Genomic DNA, 18169 nt, shown 5'->3' with positions numbered 1-18169 from the left:
TTCAATACTGTCTTAGTTGAAGATATTAACCTCAGTTGTATTAACTAGAAAGTATTTCCTCCCTGTATGTGTTTCTCTTGAGTAGAACGGTTCTGAGAGAACCTGAGTGTAGACCATACATTCTTTTTTTCCCTTTGTAAAAAAAAAAAAAAAAAAAAGGAAGAAAGGAAGTAACTTTTTTTTTTTTTTTCTCAGAGGATACTGGGACATTTAATTTATTAATGTTTGTGAAGCAGTTAAGATTACATTGATAGGAAACTTTATCTATAACACAGTAGTTTTACTTTTCCCTCTGTTCTCTGTTTAAATGTTCACTTCCACTAAAAATGTCTACTATCTGAGGATCTTTATCTACAGAGATGATCAGCTTGGTGAAGACTGTATTCATTACTTGAACAGAAAATTGTCAGTGCAGCCTTTTTTTTTCCTTATTTTTCTTATTCTATTGCTGAGAAAGAATAAACAAAACCTCAGAGAAAATAACAGTGAACAGAATTTACCAGAATCCTAATGGTATAATGGCACATAGCTTCTTATTTACTTTTCATTCAGTGCAGGTAAGAAGTGAATTTTTTGGGGGAAAAAAAAAAAAGGCAAGTATTTGCATATAACAAGGAGGATTCTTTTTCTAAGAGAAGTACTGGCTAGCTATTAACTATTACTTTTGGGAATTGTGTTCAGGTAAGTGAAAGCATCAGATTGAAACTGTGAGATGTAAAGTATTTGTACAGCTAAACCGAAGGACAAATTCATAATTTAATATGCTTTACTTATATATCCCCTTAGATTTTTTTATTTTTATTTTTTTTTTTAATCGTTGGTGTTATGTTTGGATGTTGCTGACCCCTCATTCTGTATTTAAAGTGTTAATGGTCCGAGTAGCCTCATAGATGTGGTATTGAAGTTACATAAATATGTATGAGTGGTAATATAGTATGTGGGAAGTAATAATTCCTGTGCTTTTTTAGAGAGAATATGGGTTTTTGAATTGATTGAGAGCAAGTGGAAGAGAAGAGAGGGAGGAAGGAATAGAAAGCCTGATATTGGGCTCTTTTGACATAACCTGTTTAGGACAGTATATGGCCTTTATTAATAAAGCTCATGAGAAATGCTTAAACCAAGGAAGTGTTGCCAGGGAAAAAAAAAAAAAAATGTTGTCATTACTATACTGATATTGTCTGATGTGATTTGTTTTATTTCCATTTTTACTTTTATTGATATGACACACTAACTCTTCAAGCCAAAGGCTGTATTTTGTAACGCTTGCATTTTGACTGCCACAATGGGATGTCTATCCATTGCTCAATTTACAGTTCTGCAACAATCCAAATAATTATACATAATAGAGGAGTAATAAATGAATAATATAATTTTGTAAAAGTAATGTGTGTTTGAGCTACTTGAACGTGTCAGAGAATGTAAATGTTAAATATTAATATTAAGCATGGCCATGGTTCCTGTTTGCACTAACATTTTATTTGTTACAGTCATTGTAACATAAGTTCTTTTGGTTTTGTTTTGTGTGTCTTTTCTTTCAGGCTCAAAATGCACAGCAGCTCCATGAAAGGATCCAGTCTTCTAGTATGGATGCAAAGTTAGAAGCACTGAAAGACTTAGCAAACTACTCACGGGATGTTACTTTTGCCCAAGAATTTATAAACCTAGATGGCATTTCTCTCCTAACACAAATGGTTGAAAGTGGCACAGAGTAAGTATTCTGCTTAAATTGTGATCTTTCTCCCATATGGTGTATGGATAGACTCTCTTTCTGAGTGCCTGAAGTATTTCTACAACTACTAAGATAACATAAAGTGTCAAATTAAATAGTTCTCTGCTGCTAGGGATAGTATAGCCATTATCGATGCGAATACATTAAGTATTTTTAGTTTTCCCTAACATTGGAATGGTGGGAAAGGGAGGTGGGCAATGTCACAAGTAACCCTCCATGCTACAAAATTTTGAGAAAAACCGTGGTCATAGTTTCTCCCTTTCTCATTAGAATTTAGATAAATCATTGATAGTTTATTAAAAGGCTGATATTTAAGTGATGTCGCATGAAAACTGTGTTTTAAATTCAATGTTTTTCAAAACATTGTAGAATATGTAATGACAATATCTAGTGCTTGCATTTTGTTTTCATTTTTACTGTTTTAGTTCTGGCAGAGGTTTGTCAAATGACAATGTCTTTTTGAAATTAAGAAGTTATCTCTGAAAATACTTCTATTCTTTACCAGAACATCTTATCGTTTTTAACCGCTGCTGAAATTTTGGACTGTGGTACTAAATGATTTTCCCTTGTCTTAATGTGGATGCTACAACAACAAATATATCAATTGGATTATTGCACTATTAAATTATGTTTTAAGTTACTGCTTCAAGTAGGTTTTTGAATTTGAGTTTTTAGTGCTTTGCAGTCAGTGTCAACCTCTACTATATATGAGGAATCAAGAGTTCCCACACCCTTTGCTGAGAGAAAATAAACATGCTGCAGGTACCCCTCCACATTCCTTGGGGATGTTCAGTCTTGTGGACTAGGGATCAGAAGTCAGTTGCTGAAATCAGTTTAAATTCACTCTCAAATTTGCTTGTGTTCCCTCAGGTTCAAGAAAGTAAGTAATTTAGGGAGTAAAGCAAAAGCAGTAAGTGGCCTTTGAAATGGAATCATCGGTGATGATCCCATGCAAAATGTACTGTGAATTTTCAAAAGCAAACAAACAAAAAACAACCAACCAACCAAAAAACCTTTTTAAAATCTAGTAATCTTTAGATTGGAAAATGTGCTTACTCTTGCTGATTAGCCTGTTGTGTGGCTAATGGTCTGTTGGACTTTGAATCTCCATTGCCTAACTCCTGTGGTATACTGCAGTTCCTGTATGTCATGGTTTCATCTTCAGAATTTTGGGTTTATGGTCTTTACTTTTTTTGCAGTGATGTGGTCTGTGGCACATATTATGTCACTTTAATAAATAGAAAACTTTTTCTATATATTAGTCAAATCATCTTATATTCATATACATTTTTCTTTAAGGACCAAATTAAATTAAAACTAAAGATAAATTTAAGTTAATATAAAAGTATAAATGCAGTTATATCGACTGCTTCCCACTGAACTAATTAAAAATTTCACCAAATGGGCAAACTTGTACGTGCCTAGGAAGATCACAAGTAATTTAAAAGTCACTGCCTCTGTAGTTTATTTTGTCATGGATTTAGTTAAATGGTTTACCTTCTACACCATGAAAGGTATTTAAGTTAAGGCTCTTTATTTTGTATTGAAACAGATGTGGAATGTTCACTTTTTTCTTTTTTCTTTTTTTTTAAAGCACTGCTTTTAGCTTCATCAAGGCTAAAGAAAGTGCCTTCCTCATCCTTCAGATGTGTCTGTACTATTGCTTTGTAGCTGAGAGCTGGGCCAAGCTGTACCATGCTGGCCTGGTTTAATAGTTAACAGTTTTCTGGGATGGGAAATTACTTAAGCCGGCACTGCTGCTGAAAAAAATGCTCAGCAGTTTACACCCTGGTAATAATTCATGTCTGAGGGCACGAGTTTTCAGACCACATGGCAGGCTTGTAGACTGGACATATGAGCAGAATCCCATTGCATATATTTATTTATTTTTTTGTAAGTGGATTTCCTTTGGAGGAATTTCAGCTTCTTCTTTTGTAACTGGTGCAATGTATCACCAAAGAGGCATTGATTGATCTACCTGTCTAATCTATTTCTCCCAGTTTCTGCCTGTGGGGAGAAACATTGTCTAGTTTAGGCATTGAGCAAAGATTCATCCTAAATATTTCCAGCATCTTCACATGTTGATGAACACTCAGTGCTTACTGCAGTCTTTTTTATATTTATCAATCTAGACAACCTGTATTTCTGTTTTTTTCCAAGTTTCCCTTAGTGAAGGGACTTTGTAAAGCAAGGACATCTGCGCTACAGATATTTGTGCATTCCCTTCTACTTTTATGCTGTGCATCACTGTCTGATAAACACATGTTTAACAGAACTTGAGACTTATATTAGGATTTGTTCCTTTCATTAAAGAGAGTCAACAAACTCAACCTGCTGTGGTGCTGCTGCTTCCCTTTCGGGTTTGACTTCAAGCTATTGATCCAGACCTCCTACTTCAGGGTCTGTCACTCATTGGGTTTCTTGTTGTTTATACACACTAAGCCACCAGACAAAGTACTTCTGGGGAAGAATCATTGGTAATAGTATTGTTTGTGTTTTTTTATTATTATTATTTTTTTTTTTTTAAAAACAAAAACAATACTGTTTTTTTTAAAAAAAAGAAGACAAAACAAACAAAAAACCCACCACCAACAACAAAAAAAAACTTCATTATTGTAGAAAAACAAATGTTCAAAATGTCCTGTGAGTGAACAAAGTGTGTGTTGGGGGGATAAGAGAAATATATGGAGGAGAGAGTGGGACGACAAGGACTAACAGCACTTTGAGTTCCCTAATCTGTCAAGGAAAACCAACCAGAGTCAGTAAAATGTTCTCAGATATTCTCTAGTCCTGCTTTTCCTTGGACTCTGTGCAATGCCACTCATGAGACATCCCACAAGATGCTGGTTGAAATGGCCAACCTGACTGAAGGTCTCCTTGCTGTTAGCTCCCATACTGGGCCTGCCCCTTCAGTTGCATGGCCTTGGGGGTTGTGCTGCTGAACAGGTCACCAAAAAGCTCTCTTCCCTTCTCTTCCCCTTCCTAGTACTTGCCACTTAGTGGTATTTTGAACAGATCATGTCAGTGTCCATAGGTTGACCTCCTCAAACAGTTATGTTAGCATCACGTAGGGGTGGGCTGTGTTGGAGGAGGAAGGATCCAGAAGTTTGAGGGAAGGCTGGAAACTTCTTTGATGGGCCACGTGTCTTTAATGTGGAGTTATCTTACCCAACTTTGAGTTGTTGTTGTTGTTGAGCCAGCCTGGCTTGAATGAGGCTACAATCCAACCGTGCAGCTGAGGAACCTGAATGGTTTGATGCTGCTATGAGATGATCTGGCTCCCTGCCCTCTTCTCCCATTCTTTGTGTGCTAACCCCTGCTTTGCAGCCCAGTCCCGCTGTCTTCCTTGAATTGGGTCTATCTGGATGCTTCACAAAGCCCATCCAGCTCGTTAACTTGTTTGAGAAATATCCACTTGGGTTTTGCACAGTCAGCTTTTGCTCATTTTGAGACTTGCAGAAGAAAGAGGCAAAGTGGGAGTGAGTGGATGCAGAAAGAGCATGTGGTCTGTCCACCCTGTCCATTTCCCCCCCCCAACACCATTCTTTATGCTCTGATGTTGGAGCCCAGCCCCAGAGATTGGTGTGAAGCCTCTGGGGGGCCACAGGGAATGAGACACACACCGTGAGTCTGGTGCTGCTCTGCATAGAGCTCCCCTGGGTGCTTTCCTGGCTGCCCGTGGGTTAATACAGCTGAGGGACAGCCTTGTGGTGGGTAGAGCTTGGGCTGAGTGGGGCCTCTGTTCATGGTGTGGTGCAGCTGTGCTAGAAATTGATGAATTTTGTTAATTCAGGCTTTATTCTCTATATTCCCCAAAGGGGCAAACAGCGGTCATTAAAAGTACCATCATGCTCAGTATAAGTTTGCTCTGAGGTTTTCTTTGCACGTGGAGCTCATGTTAGGGGCAGCTCTTAAGTTATAATTTGAGTCTGTAACTAAATTTTAGTGGGCAGCCTCTGGAAAGCAAGACCACAGCTACAACTTTCACCAAGGAAAAGGCCTATGCTGCATTTATACTTGGCGTTATTTATTGTGCTACTTACTCGTTATTTTAGTGAAGCTGATGCTTGTAAAAATACAGTGGTCAGAGCAAGGGAATGTAAAGCCCTGGGTTTCTAGTTACCTCTGCTTCATTTTGCTGGTGATGGAAAGATGTAGTAATACAAAAAGTTGACAAGAGCTAGCAGTGTTTGTTATTTAACTTCCTGTGTTCTATATCCCCGAATGTTGAAGAAAAATAAAATGCAGTTAAAAAAATGCCTTTCCAGTTTCTGATGATAGTATAGGTTGAAAAATAACAAATTGAGAGGTCTTTTTAGTGTTTATTATTACTTCAATAAATAATATTATTTCAATATTATTTTGATTTTAGTATTACATGTAGTTTCCACAATTTGGGCCAGATCTCCTTGAGTGCCTGCTGCTTAGAGCAGAGAAACTGTAGGCATGGTGTGTGCTGGGACAAAGCCATAGGGGTTGCTGGTGAATGGATTGTAAGATGCGTGGGACTGTAGTGAAGCTGAGAAAGAATCTTGTCAATAGTGATATATTTATATTGCAGAGATTCAACATGTCTTAGCAACTGTCCTTACCTATCTCAGTCCTGCTGTTTGAGGTGGCTCATTGCTGGTTTTCCTTTAGGCTCATTCTTGCTTCCAGAATATGCTGTGAGTCTCTTAGAAACAACAACAACCAGTTGTTTTTAAGGTTTATTTTTGTGGTTCAGGTGACTCATAAATAATAGTAGAAGCTACAAGACGAGTTTGCTCATGAAGAGCATGTAAATGATGATTCCATTTTATAATTATCCATGATGCTGAATCATTTCTTACACTTGGTGCCTCTGTTATCACCAAAGAGGTGTGTGTGTGCATACACAAAGTTTTTTCCTTTTAAGAGACTTCAGAAAGGGATTTCCATAGCACTTCTAGAACTGTTTTTACATTTGAAGCCCAGTTTGTACCTAATTAAGGGAATCTGACTATGATGTCAATCTGGTTGGATGTATGGACAATGTAAAAGGGAAGCGTGAGGGTGGGTTTCTTCTGCTCTCTCCCCCCACAGAGTGCAATATGCTAATAATAATAATAATAATAAAGGCAGAAAGAAAACAATGCTAGAGACCAAACTGGAAGAAATAGTCATGTCTCCTTGCTACCCTATCTGAGATAATGTAGTTCACTCACTCTGAGATATATTCCATAGTCTAGTCCAGAATTAATATTTTGGGAAAAATATGGCTGTATAGGCAGCCATTCTGATGTTACAGAAGGCTGGTAAAGATGTGGATTTTTTCCTTGACATGTCATCTGAGTTGTGTGACTAGGACAGACTCTCAGCCTTCCTTAAAAGGGAAAAAAGAACCCAACTGATAGTTTCTTTAAAGCCCCTATAAGAAAAGGAAAATACAAGTCAAAGACCATAAATAATGAAAGCTGTAAAGAGTTAAAAGGAATCTGAATTTATTTTTGTCATTATCAGTAAAAATAAGCTCATGATTGGGAGGAAAAAAAGGAAGACCTCTTTCAGAATATTCTTTTTTTTTTTTTTTTTTTTTTTTTTTTTTTTTTTTTTTTTTTTTTTACTGGCAGTATCGCTGTCTCTGTCACTTGTCATTTGGCTGAAATCACAGATAGCTTTTGCCAAAAAGCTGAGCCTATGCAAAGCCTAGCTGCCTTGACAGTAAGCAGAATTGTTTCTGTTGCTGTTGGGAAGGGAGTTCTTCAGAGGTCCGCTTCAAAGATGTGGCTGTGCTGAGTAGCTTTATTGTAGCACAGCAGTGTCACAGGAGCGTGCTGGTTGATGCTGCTTAGACATGGTTACAGATTGTCTGGTTTTAATTTTAAGGGAGATGCAACTGTTTTATGGGCAGATTAGAGATGGAAAACTTGCTTCAAATTGTAGTGGCTGTTCAGTTTTGTCTTCCTACTGGAAATAATAAATGTAGCTAGATGAGAGTTATACAAACTTCTCAACAAACATGTATTTGTATGTTGTTTTTTTTTTCTTTTTCTTTTTTTTTAACCTGTTAACTGAGAGGAGTCTTCTATTGAACATGTGCAGTTGTGGAGTTGGCTGATCTACAGCTGGAAATCTCTGGGATGGCATTTGTGCATTCTTTAAGGACATTGTATTGTTCAGTGAAATACTAGCTCTTGGCTTGTCTTACAGAGATAATGCTGTATACCAGCCCAGTGGAAAGCTGAAGACAGATTGTTAAAGTTGGAGTAACTCCAAACCACACTTTTTGGGACAATTGCTCGCATACCTGCTAATGTTTTTTTTTCCATCTCAGTCTGATGAGTATTTCAGTACTGCTGTCAAAACACTTAAGCTGCTGTTGCTCACAGCCTCTTGTTCCTGTCCTTCTTTGTTTGAAGAGTTATGCCAATAATATTTATCGCAATCTGGACTGGAAAACTTGTCTAGATTATTAAAAGTGACAATAAAGGCTACTTTTAATACAATATTCCACAACCCAGTTCAGCTCCTTCATTGATGAGCTCACCATGTTGCCCCAGAAAGTAGTTATACAAGCACAATTGACTGGATAAATGGAAAATGATTTTTTTCAGATGTGCACAGTACTAAGCTAGTAGGTCTTTGCTGAATAAAGTACTTCTTTTCCACCCTTCCCTGCTGCTGGCTGCATAGTCCATGTTCCCTCTTTTGGTCATCTCAACACTTGGTCAGCTCCAGTGTTCATCTGACTCCTTAGTGAGCAAATTCGTATTGCTAAACTGACAGAAAATAAACCAGCTAGCGAAGGGAGGAAAATAATTTTATTTATTTATTTATTTTGACAGCACTGGTCTGTCAGGCTCAGCCGTTCCTGTGAATCTTCACCTGGAAGCATAGATTACTTAATCTGACATTGCTGCCAACATTGATTCGTGTCCAACAGGGGCTTTGTGCAATCTTCATTTCTTAGTGCTTCTGTAATGTCGGGAGTGTGTGACCTGTTGTCTGTAAGACAGAAATATAGAACAGTTTATAAAAGTCAGCTAATCCAGTTCTTCTGTTGTGGAGATGGTAACGACAGGAGAATGAACCATTGAAGATCACACCTTTGGAGGGGAAAGGGGGAGACTTGCTGCTGCCTGCTCTCTCCTCATCCCGGATGCTTTCATTCTGGGGTTCTTCTTACTTGGCCTGCACTTAAGAATATTAACATTTAAATGACCCCTGTTAAGTATTGATACGAACACCCTATTGACAGGAACAAGGCAGAGGAGAGGAGACAGTATTACTGGTTTTGATTTGGCAACCACTTTTGTAAAATGTCATTAAAAAGAGTAATTCTAAGGCAGATTTATGTTTCCAAATATTCTTCAAAGTACCAAGTGCTAGACAAAACTCATCTTTTTTTTTTTTTTTTTTAAATCCGTATGAAAGTATAGTATTCAAAGAAATAGCAAAAATTAGAAGTAAAGCTTAAAATCTCCACTTCTGCAACTTTTCCAGAGTTTTTATCTCAAGCTATGGTGACTGTGGAGTATTGCAGTGGCTGTGAGGAGTGGGAGTGCTGCTACATGCATTAAAAATCATTTTGCAGATTTCATCTACATAATACATTTCAAACCCTCACCACAGGGTTTTCAAACCCTCACCAGACTTCATTTATGTGATCACCACACCTGATACGGACAGAATCTATAAAAATGCACTCCTGTGTATTTGTCTTATGATTCCCAAATGCTGCCTATTATCCAGACTGTGGGCTATCATTCTGAGTGCCTGAAAAACAGTATCCAAGTCCAGATTTACTGTGGTTAGCCGGTCCTTCATCCATCATCCAGTCAGTGTTTTGTTACATGCAGGAGGAAGTTCTTATTCGTATCTTCTACCTTTGCCAGTAATGGCCATGGCCAGGGCCATGCTGAATGGAAAGCTTTTATCCTCTGGTGTTTTTATCCAGCTCTGCAAATATTTGAACAGTGCAGGCTCAGAAATACGGGTTGCCGTGATGTGACTACTTTAGCTCACTGCATTTCTAACTCCAGGGGGTCTGCACTGGCTACCTCAATGGGACAAAATTTTTAGTAGTTTTCTCCAGTTCAGACAAGCCTTTATTGTGCAGTGCACATTATCCCAGTGTGATCAAGACTTGGACATCTTAGGTTATTGTACAGCAATTTTTGCATGTGAACATGTAGGAGTTGACCCAGTTAGGTCCTTGCTAATATGGTCGCAGCTGGAAGCCACTCTTGACACAACATACAGTGCACTTTGGGCAAGTTTAGGTCTGTATGGCTTGGGAAGGTCCACAGGGAACTGTGAATTCCTTGGGATTCAGCCAGAAATATATTGCAAAGTTCATTTGAGGCCAGACAGGGAAAATACTGTGGTAGCAAAATGTCTAAATGAGTAACTTGTCGTTAATGTTTACTCTGCATTATGTTGGCATTTGTTTTGTGATTTCTCCCTGTATTAAAGTTGCTGTCTGTTTTTATGGCTTTCACCACTACAGTGCCTGAACCTTTCAAAAACGCTAGTTAATTTGCCCTCATAATGTTTGGCCATGGTTTTATTCTCATCTGTGCAAGTGCACCTGAGGGACAGCTTCTTTAATAAATAAATAAAGGTATCTGGCTAATTATGGTGTCTCGACTATGTCACTAAGATCTTCAGCATTTTTGACCATGCCTGGGGTAACTCACCCAGGAAGTGTTTTACGGAACTGTCTGGTTTCTACCACAGCCAGCCCACCAGAAGAAACAACAGTTGTGTGTGTGGAAGAGTTAGCTCAACTACTCTTTGAGCATTAACTTTAACATGCTCTGTGGGTGAACGTGAGCAGTATTGCTGTTAATACCAGGTTATAAGCTTTTGCTTTGATGATAGGATGAAAACAGCACGTGCTTCTTTTGGTAACAGCCTCCACCTGTTCAATGATGAAAGAAGTACATCTGTAGCCATACTGTACAGTGTCACTGTAACACTTGGTGTCATTGATTGACTGCTGCTTTTGTCAGACATTCAGGCAACAGAGATTAATAGAAATTGTTTGCTCTAATATGAAGGTTATTTTTCCTCTCAAGTCAAAATTTGCTTCACCAGAAAAGATCTGTATAATTTAATTTTCTCTATATTTTTCTAAACAAAACAAAACAAAAAAAAGTTGTTTTATATTGCTTTTCTTCTCAAATGAACTAATTACCAGTTAACTCTAGGTGGGTAAGAGTCCTGCAAATGCTAAGCAAGTCACTGTCTAAATGTTTTGTTCTGGGATTGAGGTATTTGTTCTTTAATCTCTGGGTTTAGTCATGCAGAAAGTGCACCTGATTATATCCTGTTGTGAAAAATCTCTGGCAAAATTGAGCCTGTCTATTGAAATGCTACCAGTATGTAAACGCCACTCATTCTTCTCTTTGATGTCAAGCAGACACATCAACTATTTCAAGTTTAGATTTTATTTTTATTTCAGAAGGATGCTAAGAGGTTTGGCTGGCATGTGCTGCATAAGGTTGCTTGGATCCACACACGTTTGGGAGCTGACAAGATGCTTTTGTGATGTTTTTTTTTTTTGGTGTGTGCTTGTTACGGTTTAGCAGAGTCTCCTGCAGCTCACTGTGTTGGCAGAAGCACGGGAAGGGATGTTCTGCTAAAGATGGGCTCTCCTACTGTAGGAAATGCTTGGAGCTTTTCTGCTAAGAAAAGCATATTAAGGGTAACTTTCTCCCCTTCTTACAGCTGTCTGATCCTCCAGATGCTTTTTGTTTGCTTGTTACTGCTGGCTACACAGGTAGCTGAGGCAGCAGAAAAAAACTAAAGCCATGAAATCCAACAACAAAAAAATCCCGTCATATTTTTAATTTGAGCCTGGCTATGGCCTATTCTGTGCCTGGATGCAGGGTAACCCGTTCCATCGTTCTCTTCAGGCATTAATATTGAAATATTAATGCCTGAAGCTCATAGCTAGCACTGAATGATGTCAAACTGCTGTCACTGTAATGTGGTCTTTGTGTTTTCTGCACGTGTGATTACACAAACCAGCCCTAAAGTTGCTCTGTATGAGGCTGGTCCTTCTTCCTGAAAAGACACTACATAAATTCAAGCAGTCTAAGTAGAAAGCACAACATTGCTTATGCATAAAAAGAATGGAAAATGCAAGGTGGTAGGAGTCACTGCTGTACCAAAATAAAATAAAATAATCTAATCGAGTTCTGGGACAGCAAGTTGAATCAACAGTTGGAGAGACTGGAGTGTGAGCTGTTGAGAGCAGAATGGCAAATGCAAAGGGGAAGACCTGGCAGAAGGGGACAGGGAGGAAGGAGGAACCTTCTTTTCCTGTTGGGCACTAGTCTGCCCAGCCAAACCTCTGAAAAAAGTCTGTGAATCAGACTTAGGGGACATAGGAAAGGGCAAAGTAGGACACTGACTTTTTTTTTTTTCCCCTTGGTTCAAGTGATATTTTACCAAAAAGAAAAGTTACTTGTGTTGGATGCAATTTTTACCATTGATTGTGTCTATTTTGGTTTCCTTAGTAGCATAACCAGCAGTTCTGAAGCCAATGCTTACCAGGAGGGTGACAATTGTGATTAGTGCACTACAGCTTTCAAGTGTGCTTATTGCTCCACCCCCCCTTCACATTTGACTTTTAGTTTCTTGAATATATAGTAATATGATGCCAAAGCTTCTTGTTCACTGAGTGTGCACAGCCCTATATCTCAGGGAAAACAAAACAAACAAAAAAAAACACAGGAAATGTCTAAATAAAAAAGCTTTTAACTGGTATACATTAAACCTCTTGCCACAGCTAGGAACCAAGTGCTTTGGAAGCTACTAGGAAAGTGACAGCATGATGCTGAAAGCTAGTTATGTAGGTGAACCTGCTGGCATCTGAAACAGTAAGGTACATTTTTGTAAGCAGGTCATTGTCTTTCTCAAGTGGGTTGATTCAGCATTTTGGGTCTAGGCATGTCCATCAGGCTGTGAATTTAAACGTAACAAAGGTAGCAGGTGAGTTTACACACTTTGTTGGAATCAGACCACTGCACTGTAGTTGTCATTGAGCTGGCATGAGGTGGCTTTGAGCTGTTGAGTAAACACACCTCCGTGGTTGAAAAGCCAAGGTAATTTTTGTTTGCCTTTGAAGTTGATGGAAAACTTACCACTGACATCAGAAGATCAGGATTTTGGTCTGTGTTGGTTCTAGCTAAGCAACACCTTTCAACCGTGCTGACAACTCTGACCTCTGTATTAGTGATGGAAACTGAAAGTAAATAAATTTGTTAGATAAGTGATTACATGTCATAAGAATGATACAGAAAATGCCTAATGTGTAAACCTTTGTTGTTTTCTACCAAAGACTTATTTTATACAAATACTTAAACAATTTAGGATGCCTAGGAATGCTTTAATGGTTAAGAGAAATGTTTAATGTTTTCACCCTGTCAATTATCTATTCTATTTTGCTTTTTTGTTAACAGAAATATTCTGAACAAGTATTTGAAATTAACTTTCAATGTACTTTCCTTTAATGGGTACTGAACTGTTTCTGTTCACAGCAAGTTGTTAGTAACTTACTGCCTGCTACTGTGTGTTTGTCTTTGGAATTTAATGAATTAGGCTATGAATTGAGTGTGTGTGTGTGTATGCATAGGTAAATAGCATGCAGATGTTTTAAAGTGTCTCTCCTCACGTGCAAGTTTTAATTTTACAGACGATATCAGAAATTGCAGAAGATAATGAAGCCCTGGTAAGAACCTGATTAGATCATCACCTTGCACACTTCCTCTTCTTTTGCATGACTGAGTTCAGGCTCTTGCGCTAATCTTTATATGTAAAAGTGTCTGTGCATATTCATTCAGCCAATCTTCAACCTGTTTTCTGCTCTTTGATACCTATTAATAATATTTTATGGAGCCTTTTTTGCTTTGCTTGTGGAATGGGTGCTTTGTTTCTGTAACTTCTGCAGGGGGCTTCTACTATTCCTAAAAAAAAAACGCACTTTTTTTTTTTTTTTTTGAACTTAAGCAATCAAATTGTTTCCCTGCTTTCCCCATGTTCCTCTCTTAAATTTATGTGATTTATATGATCAATAGTAGGCAATTCTAATTGTTGAGATTAGTGAGATAAGAGATCATGCCACTTTGGATTCCTATTATTTGCTGGTCCCAGTTAGTGCTGATTATTTCAGATAACTGCATAAAGAGAGACCGTAATATAGTAAAGGACTTCTTATCAGAAACTTGTGAAGCATGCTTGTTGCCCTAATGATTTTGAATGCGATTCTCCGTGCTTCAAGTTAAACACATACTTCATAGGCTTTAATAAACTGGGACCCCAAGAGATGTTCTATAGTACCTCGGTTGACTTGCAAATTTGTCATGTCAAATGTAGCTAAACACTAAGCAAGCAAAAGAATAATTAATTGATTAATTGTACATCACTCTGATGTGATTTATCATGCAGGAAATACAGGTCCCCATCCAAATCCACGCTGAATCATGCTTTCACAAAGCTGCTGCAAACCAAGTTCTGAAACATCTATTAAATCATTGCCTAATATATTAGTAAGAATAAATGTGGCAGGAAGCTTAAATCCTTCCTCTACATTCTCTTTCTCAACCTCTAATACAGAATAACTTGTTTCTTAATAGAAAAGCTCAGAATCTGAGGAAAATAATTAAAATGTCATGAGGCTTTCAGAATTCTTTGCAGCATCAGCCCTTCTAAGATGCGTCCTATGCATTTAGGTGGCGGGTTTTTGTCCCTCATTGATGTGAAAGTAGTTTTTTTTGTTTCTTTCTTTCTTTCTTTTGTGGAAGAGTAGTTATACTCCTTCAGTACCTGTCTGCTTCCAAATTCTAAGCCTGAATATGTTTAATATATTAATATATTTCTAAGCCTGAAGGCTTCTTTACATTAAATTACGTGATTGTCCTCTGAATAGTCTCAAGACAGTAGTACAGTACTAACTGACAGGTGCATCGTGCCCTGGTTTTAGGATCTGGTTATACTGATGATCTGAATTAATTGTTTATGGCATAGTTTAGTTATGTTTACTCATGGGAAATAGGCCTTACCCACTTTAAGAGGATACTTACTGATCAGTGTACATACAGTGCATCACTGAATACACTAGAAAAGAATGTGTATGTGACTAAAGTTTATTCCAAATTTGAATGTTAAATGCTGATACAGTAAGGTTCAACTTATATCAGGACACACAATTCAATATTTTGATTTCTATCAGTAGTGCATGTAACGATACAATTAAAATAACAAATTCTTGAGTTTGGCACTTGTTCTAAGATACCAGACCCTTGTCGGGCAAGACATGAAACTAGTAGCTCCAGAACCTGGTCTGTTCATAACCTTTGAAGGTAAAGTCATACACTAGTGCTGTATGACTGTAGTTGTCAAACATCCTCAATACTTTTCACCCATGTATTAGTGGGAGAAGGTCCAATGAAACAAGAACTATACAAATAACCTCAGATCACGGTATGAAAAACTAAATGTTAAAACTTTGCAGCTTTCACCTGCTATCTTTATTAACAGTTACTTTAAAGAAACCAAATACTAATTTAAAAAAACAAAAACAAACAAACAAAAAAAACTTTCAATTTACAGGATGGGATATTTCATTATGTGCAAATATTTCACTTTATCTCTGTTAGCTTGCATATGCTAGCCTGGGGAAGCTGATTTAATTAAAACCTGATTTTCACAGAGAGGGCATGTTTAATAGCTTTCTCCACTGAAGGAAATCCTTCTTCTAAAATGTGAGTTTCTTTTTTGTCTGTTCTTTCAGTCTTACAGTTTCCTGTTTTATTTTGAGATTTTATTTATCCCATGTTGACTAATGCTTGGGTTTTAAAAAAATTAAAAACAGAAAATCCCTGTGGAACAGCTATATCAGTTGACCGTTCTGCTGTAGTACTGAACTGTAGTCAAACCACGCTGAATGGAGTGATGATATTCCTGTGCAAGTAGTTATTCCTAGTCTTAAGAAAGGCTTATCTTTTTAGGAAAATTACCATGAAATGAGCAAAAACATGAACTTAAAAGATGAGGAATAAGAGAAAAGGTAACTCTAATCACATCTTCACAAAGAACCACTGTGTAATAGCTCCTTTGGGCTACTTTCTCATGTTGACAATTACTTAATTTACCTAAAAGTGGATTAAGTCTTACTCCATAATAATGTATCTACACCTGGATTTATTCAAGAATAGTTAAAGTTCTGTTTTAATTTCAGTCTTTTTTTTTTTTTTTTTTTTTTTTATCAGAGTTTATTTTCAAGCTTAGAGAAGTGCTAATACCAGGGTTACAAAGCTATTTCAGTTTTTTTTTTGGAATGCAAGTGGTTTAAATTCAGTAGGGCTGATCCCTTATAATGAACATGGTGAAACTGTACCACAAAGAAACACTTCAGTGGTGCTTGGCACATTGCAAAAAATAATCTGTCAATTGCACTGTACCAGTTAAGTGTGCTTTCTGTCATCACTTAGAAAAATAGGAGCAGCTACCCTGCAGGTTGTTCAGTCGTTTTCAGCCGTATATCAGAGTAAATAGCAAGCAAGTGTGAATTGCTCCCAGTTTGATGTGATGGTGGCTTATCTTCACCCTTGGAAAGCTTACTTAGAGAAGCAAGGAAGTGTAGAAGCAATGAAGAAGAGTCATAGCAATAAAAGAGGTACTTGTTCACGCTATGCTTACAGAGCATCCTGCTGCATCGTTGGACTTCCTTTTGCCTCCATGATTTTTCCAGAGCTCTTGTCCTCTTATGATTAGATAAACTCTGCTGTGTTTAGATTTATTTGTGGCCATTTATCCTTGACAACTCTGACTTACAAAGCTGTTCTTTCTCTTTGATGTTAACCTCAGTGAAGTCAGGCCTGCTCAGCTGAGCACAGTTGCTGGATGGAAGCTAACCACTTCCTTAACTCCTGCAGCTGGTGGTGGGCTGCAGCTCCTTTTTTGCCTCCTGCCCAGTTCAGGTTCTTTTCTTTGCTGTCTTCCCTCTGCACAGTTAGTTTCAATTCTGTTTTGTATATGAAAAACATTGTGCGAAGGAATACTGGCTTTGGCTTCTAGTCCTAATGGGCTGGTAGCGGGATCCAGGTCAGGATGGACAAGTAACTGTTAATTTCCAGTTTTTCCTATGCAACTTCTATCATGTAAAACATGAAACAGTCCACCAAGCTTTGTAAAAGCTCTTAGTGATTTTTCTGTGACCTGATGACAGCTTACCCTGATTAATTATCTTGATTTACAGAATCATTTGGACAGCTGAATATTTTTCCATCCTCTATAGCAATACAATGTATAAACATGAATTGAGTTTTTTTTTTAATATCTATGGAATTTGAGTGATCAAGTCCCATTAATTTAATTTGAGAAGAAATCCAAATTGCTTCAGGCAATTTAAATATTTCAGAATATCAGACATAGTTCCATACATTACATCTGAGGATTAAAATTACATGATAAAAAGATGGTTTTGCATGTAGAAATAATAATATGCAGGCAGGTGAGAGACAGGCATGGTAGTCAGAGTCACAGACACGTTCTTTTCATTTTTAGGAAAGAGTAATGTCAAAATGTATGGATTTTTTCTTCAGTTTCAGAAGGTAAGAAAGCAGAAAATTCTTTGGAACATAAATTAGCAGGCATTGACCTGATCTTTGCCTATAATGTAAAAATAAAATGAAAAACAGCTGTTGACTCACTCTTCAGCAGGTCTGAAACTTTTTCTGTCAGCTGTTTTGGGTGAGGAAGGGCCTTGTGATCAGCTCATCCATACCTGCAATGGTCATTAGAAGAGGGGAGCCAGACAGCAGAGAATGGGAAACTTGTGTCGCAGTGGAAGCCACTTACCAGCCAGAGCCCTGAAGAGGGATTGTACAAGCAGCTTGCCTGATAAGACAGATTATTAAAATGTCAGCAATGGTGAGAGGTGAAATTGCAATTACACGGTGCATCTTTCTGATCACTCTCCCCTCTTGCTGCAATGACATGCACTGGAAAGCACCTTCATCAGGAATTACTGTCAAACTACTAGGTCATTTCACAGGAGTGGCAAGATGTTGATATTTACAGAACCATCGTGCCTTGTGTTGTGCATTCCTCAGGAAGATTTTATGAAGAAGGCCCCATCATTTTTCAAACTTTTTATATGACTAAAATACTGAGGTTTTGAGTTAAACAGTGCCTACTGCTTATTTTCTAGGATGATTACATTTTATGAACAAGCTTTGACTCCCTTGAAATTTCTTGCATCTACTCTGTCTGCCACTCAATAGTATCAGTGTGTCTGTGCGTGTGTGGATTGAAAATGAAATGCTTGGAAGTCTGTTTCTACCTATCTGCTTGTGTTTAAACACATAACAATGAATCAACACCACTACTTTAATCCTTATCTTGCTAGTTACCCTGGAGATTGATTTCATCTCTAGCTGTGCTATTTCTTGTGCTTATCCTTTATGT

The 18169-nt window shown here is 37.7% G+C and overlaps 1 protein-coding gene across 12 annotated transcripts in view; it reads left to right on the top strand.

The window, feature by feature from the left end:
- The window catches only part of ELMO1 (engulfment and cell motility 1), a 317584-nt gene that overhangs the window by 85966 nt on the left and 213449 nt on the right, over nucleotides 1–18169 (top strand). For all 12 annotated transcript variants that reach the window (XM_084508954.1, XM_084508945.1, XM_084508956.1 and 9 more), the window contains 2 exons: nucleotides 1539–1708; nucleotides 13395–13430. In XM_084508954.1, the coding sequence (XP_084365080.1) occupies nucleotides 1539–1708; nucleotides 13395–13430 (206 nt within the window). The remainder of the gene's footprint in view (nucleotides 1–1538; nucleotides 1709–13394; nucleotides 13431–18169) is intronic.

Source organism: Aythya ferina (genome assembly GCF_964211825.1).
Source record: "Aythya ferina genome assembly, chromosome: 2".
Lineage (NCBI taxonomy): Eukaryota > Metazoa > Chordata > Aves > Anseriformes > Anatidae > Aythya > Aythya ferina.
This window is presented reverse-complemented; position numbering and strand designations above follow the sequence as displayed.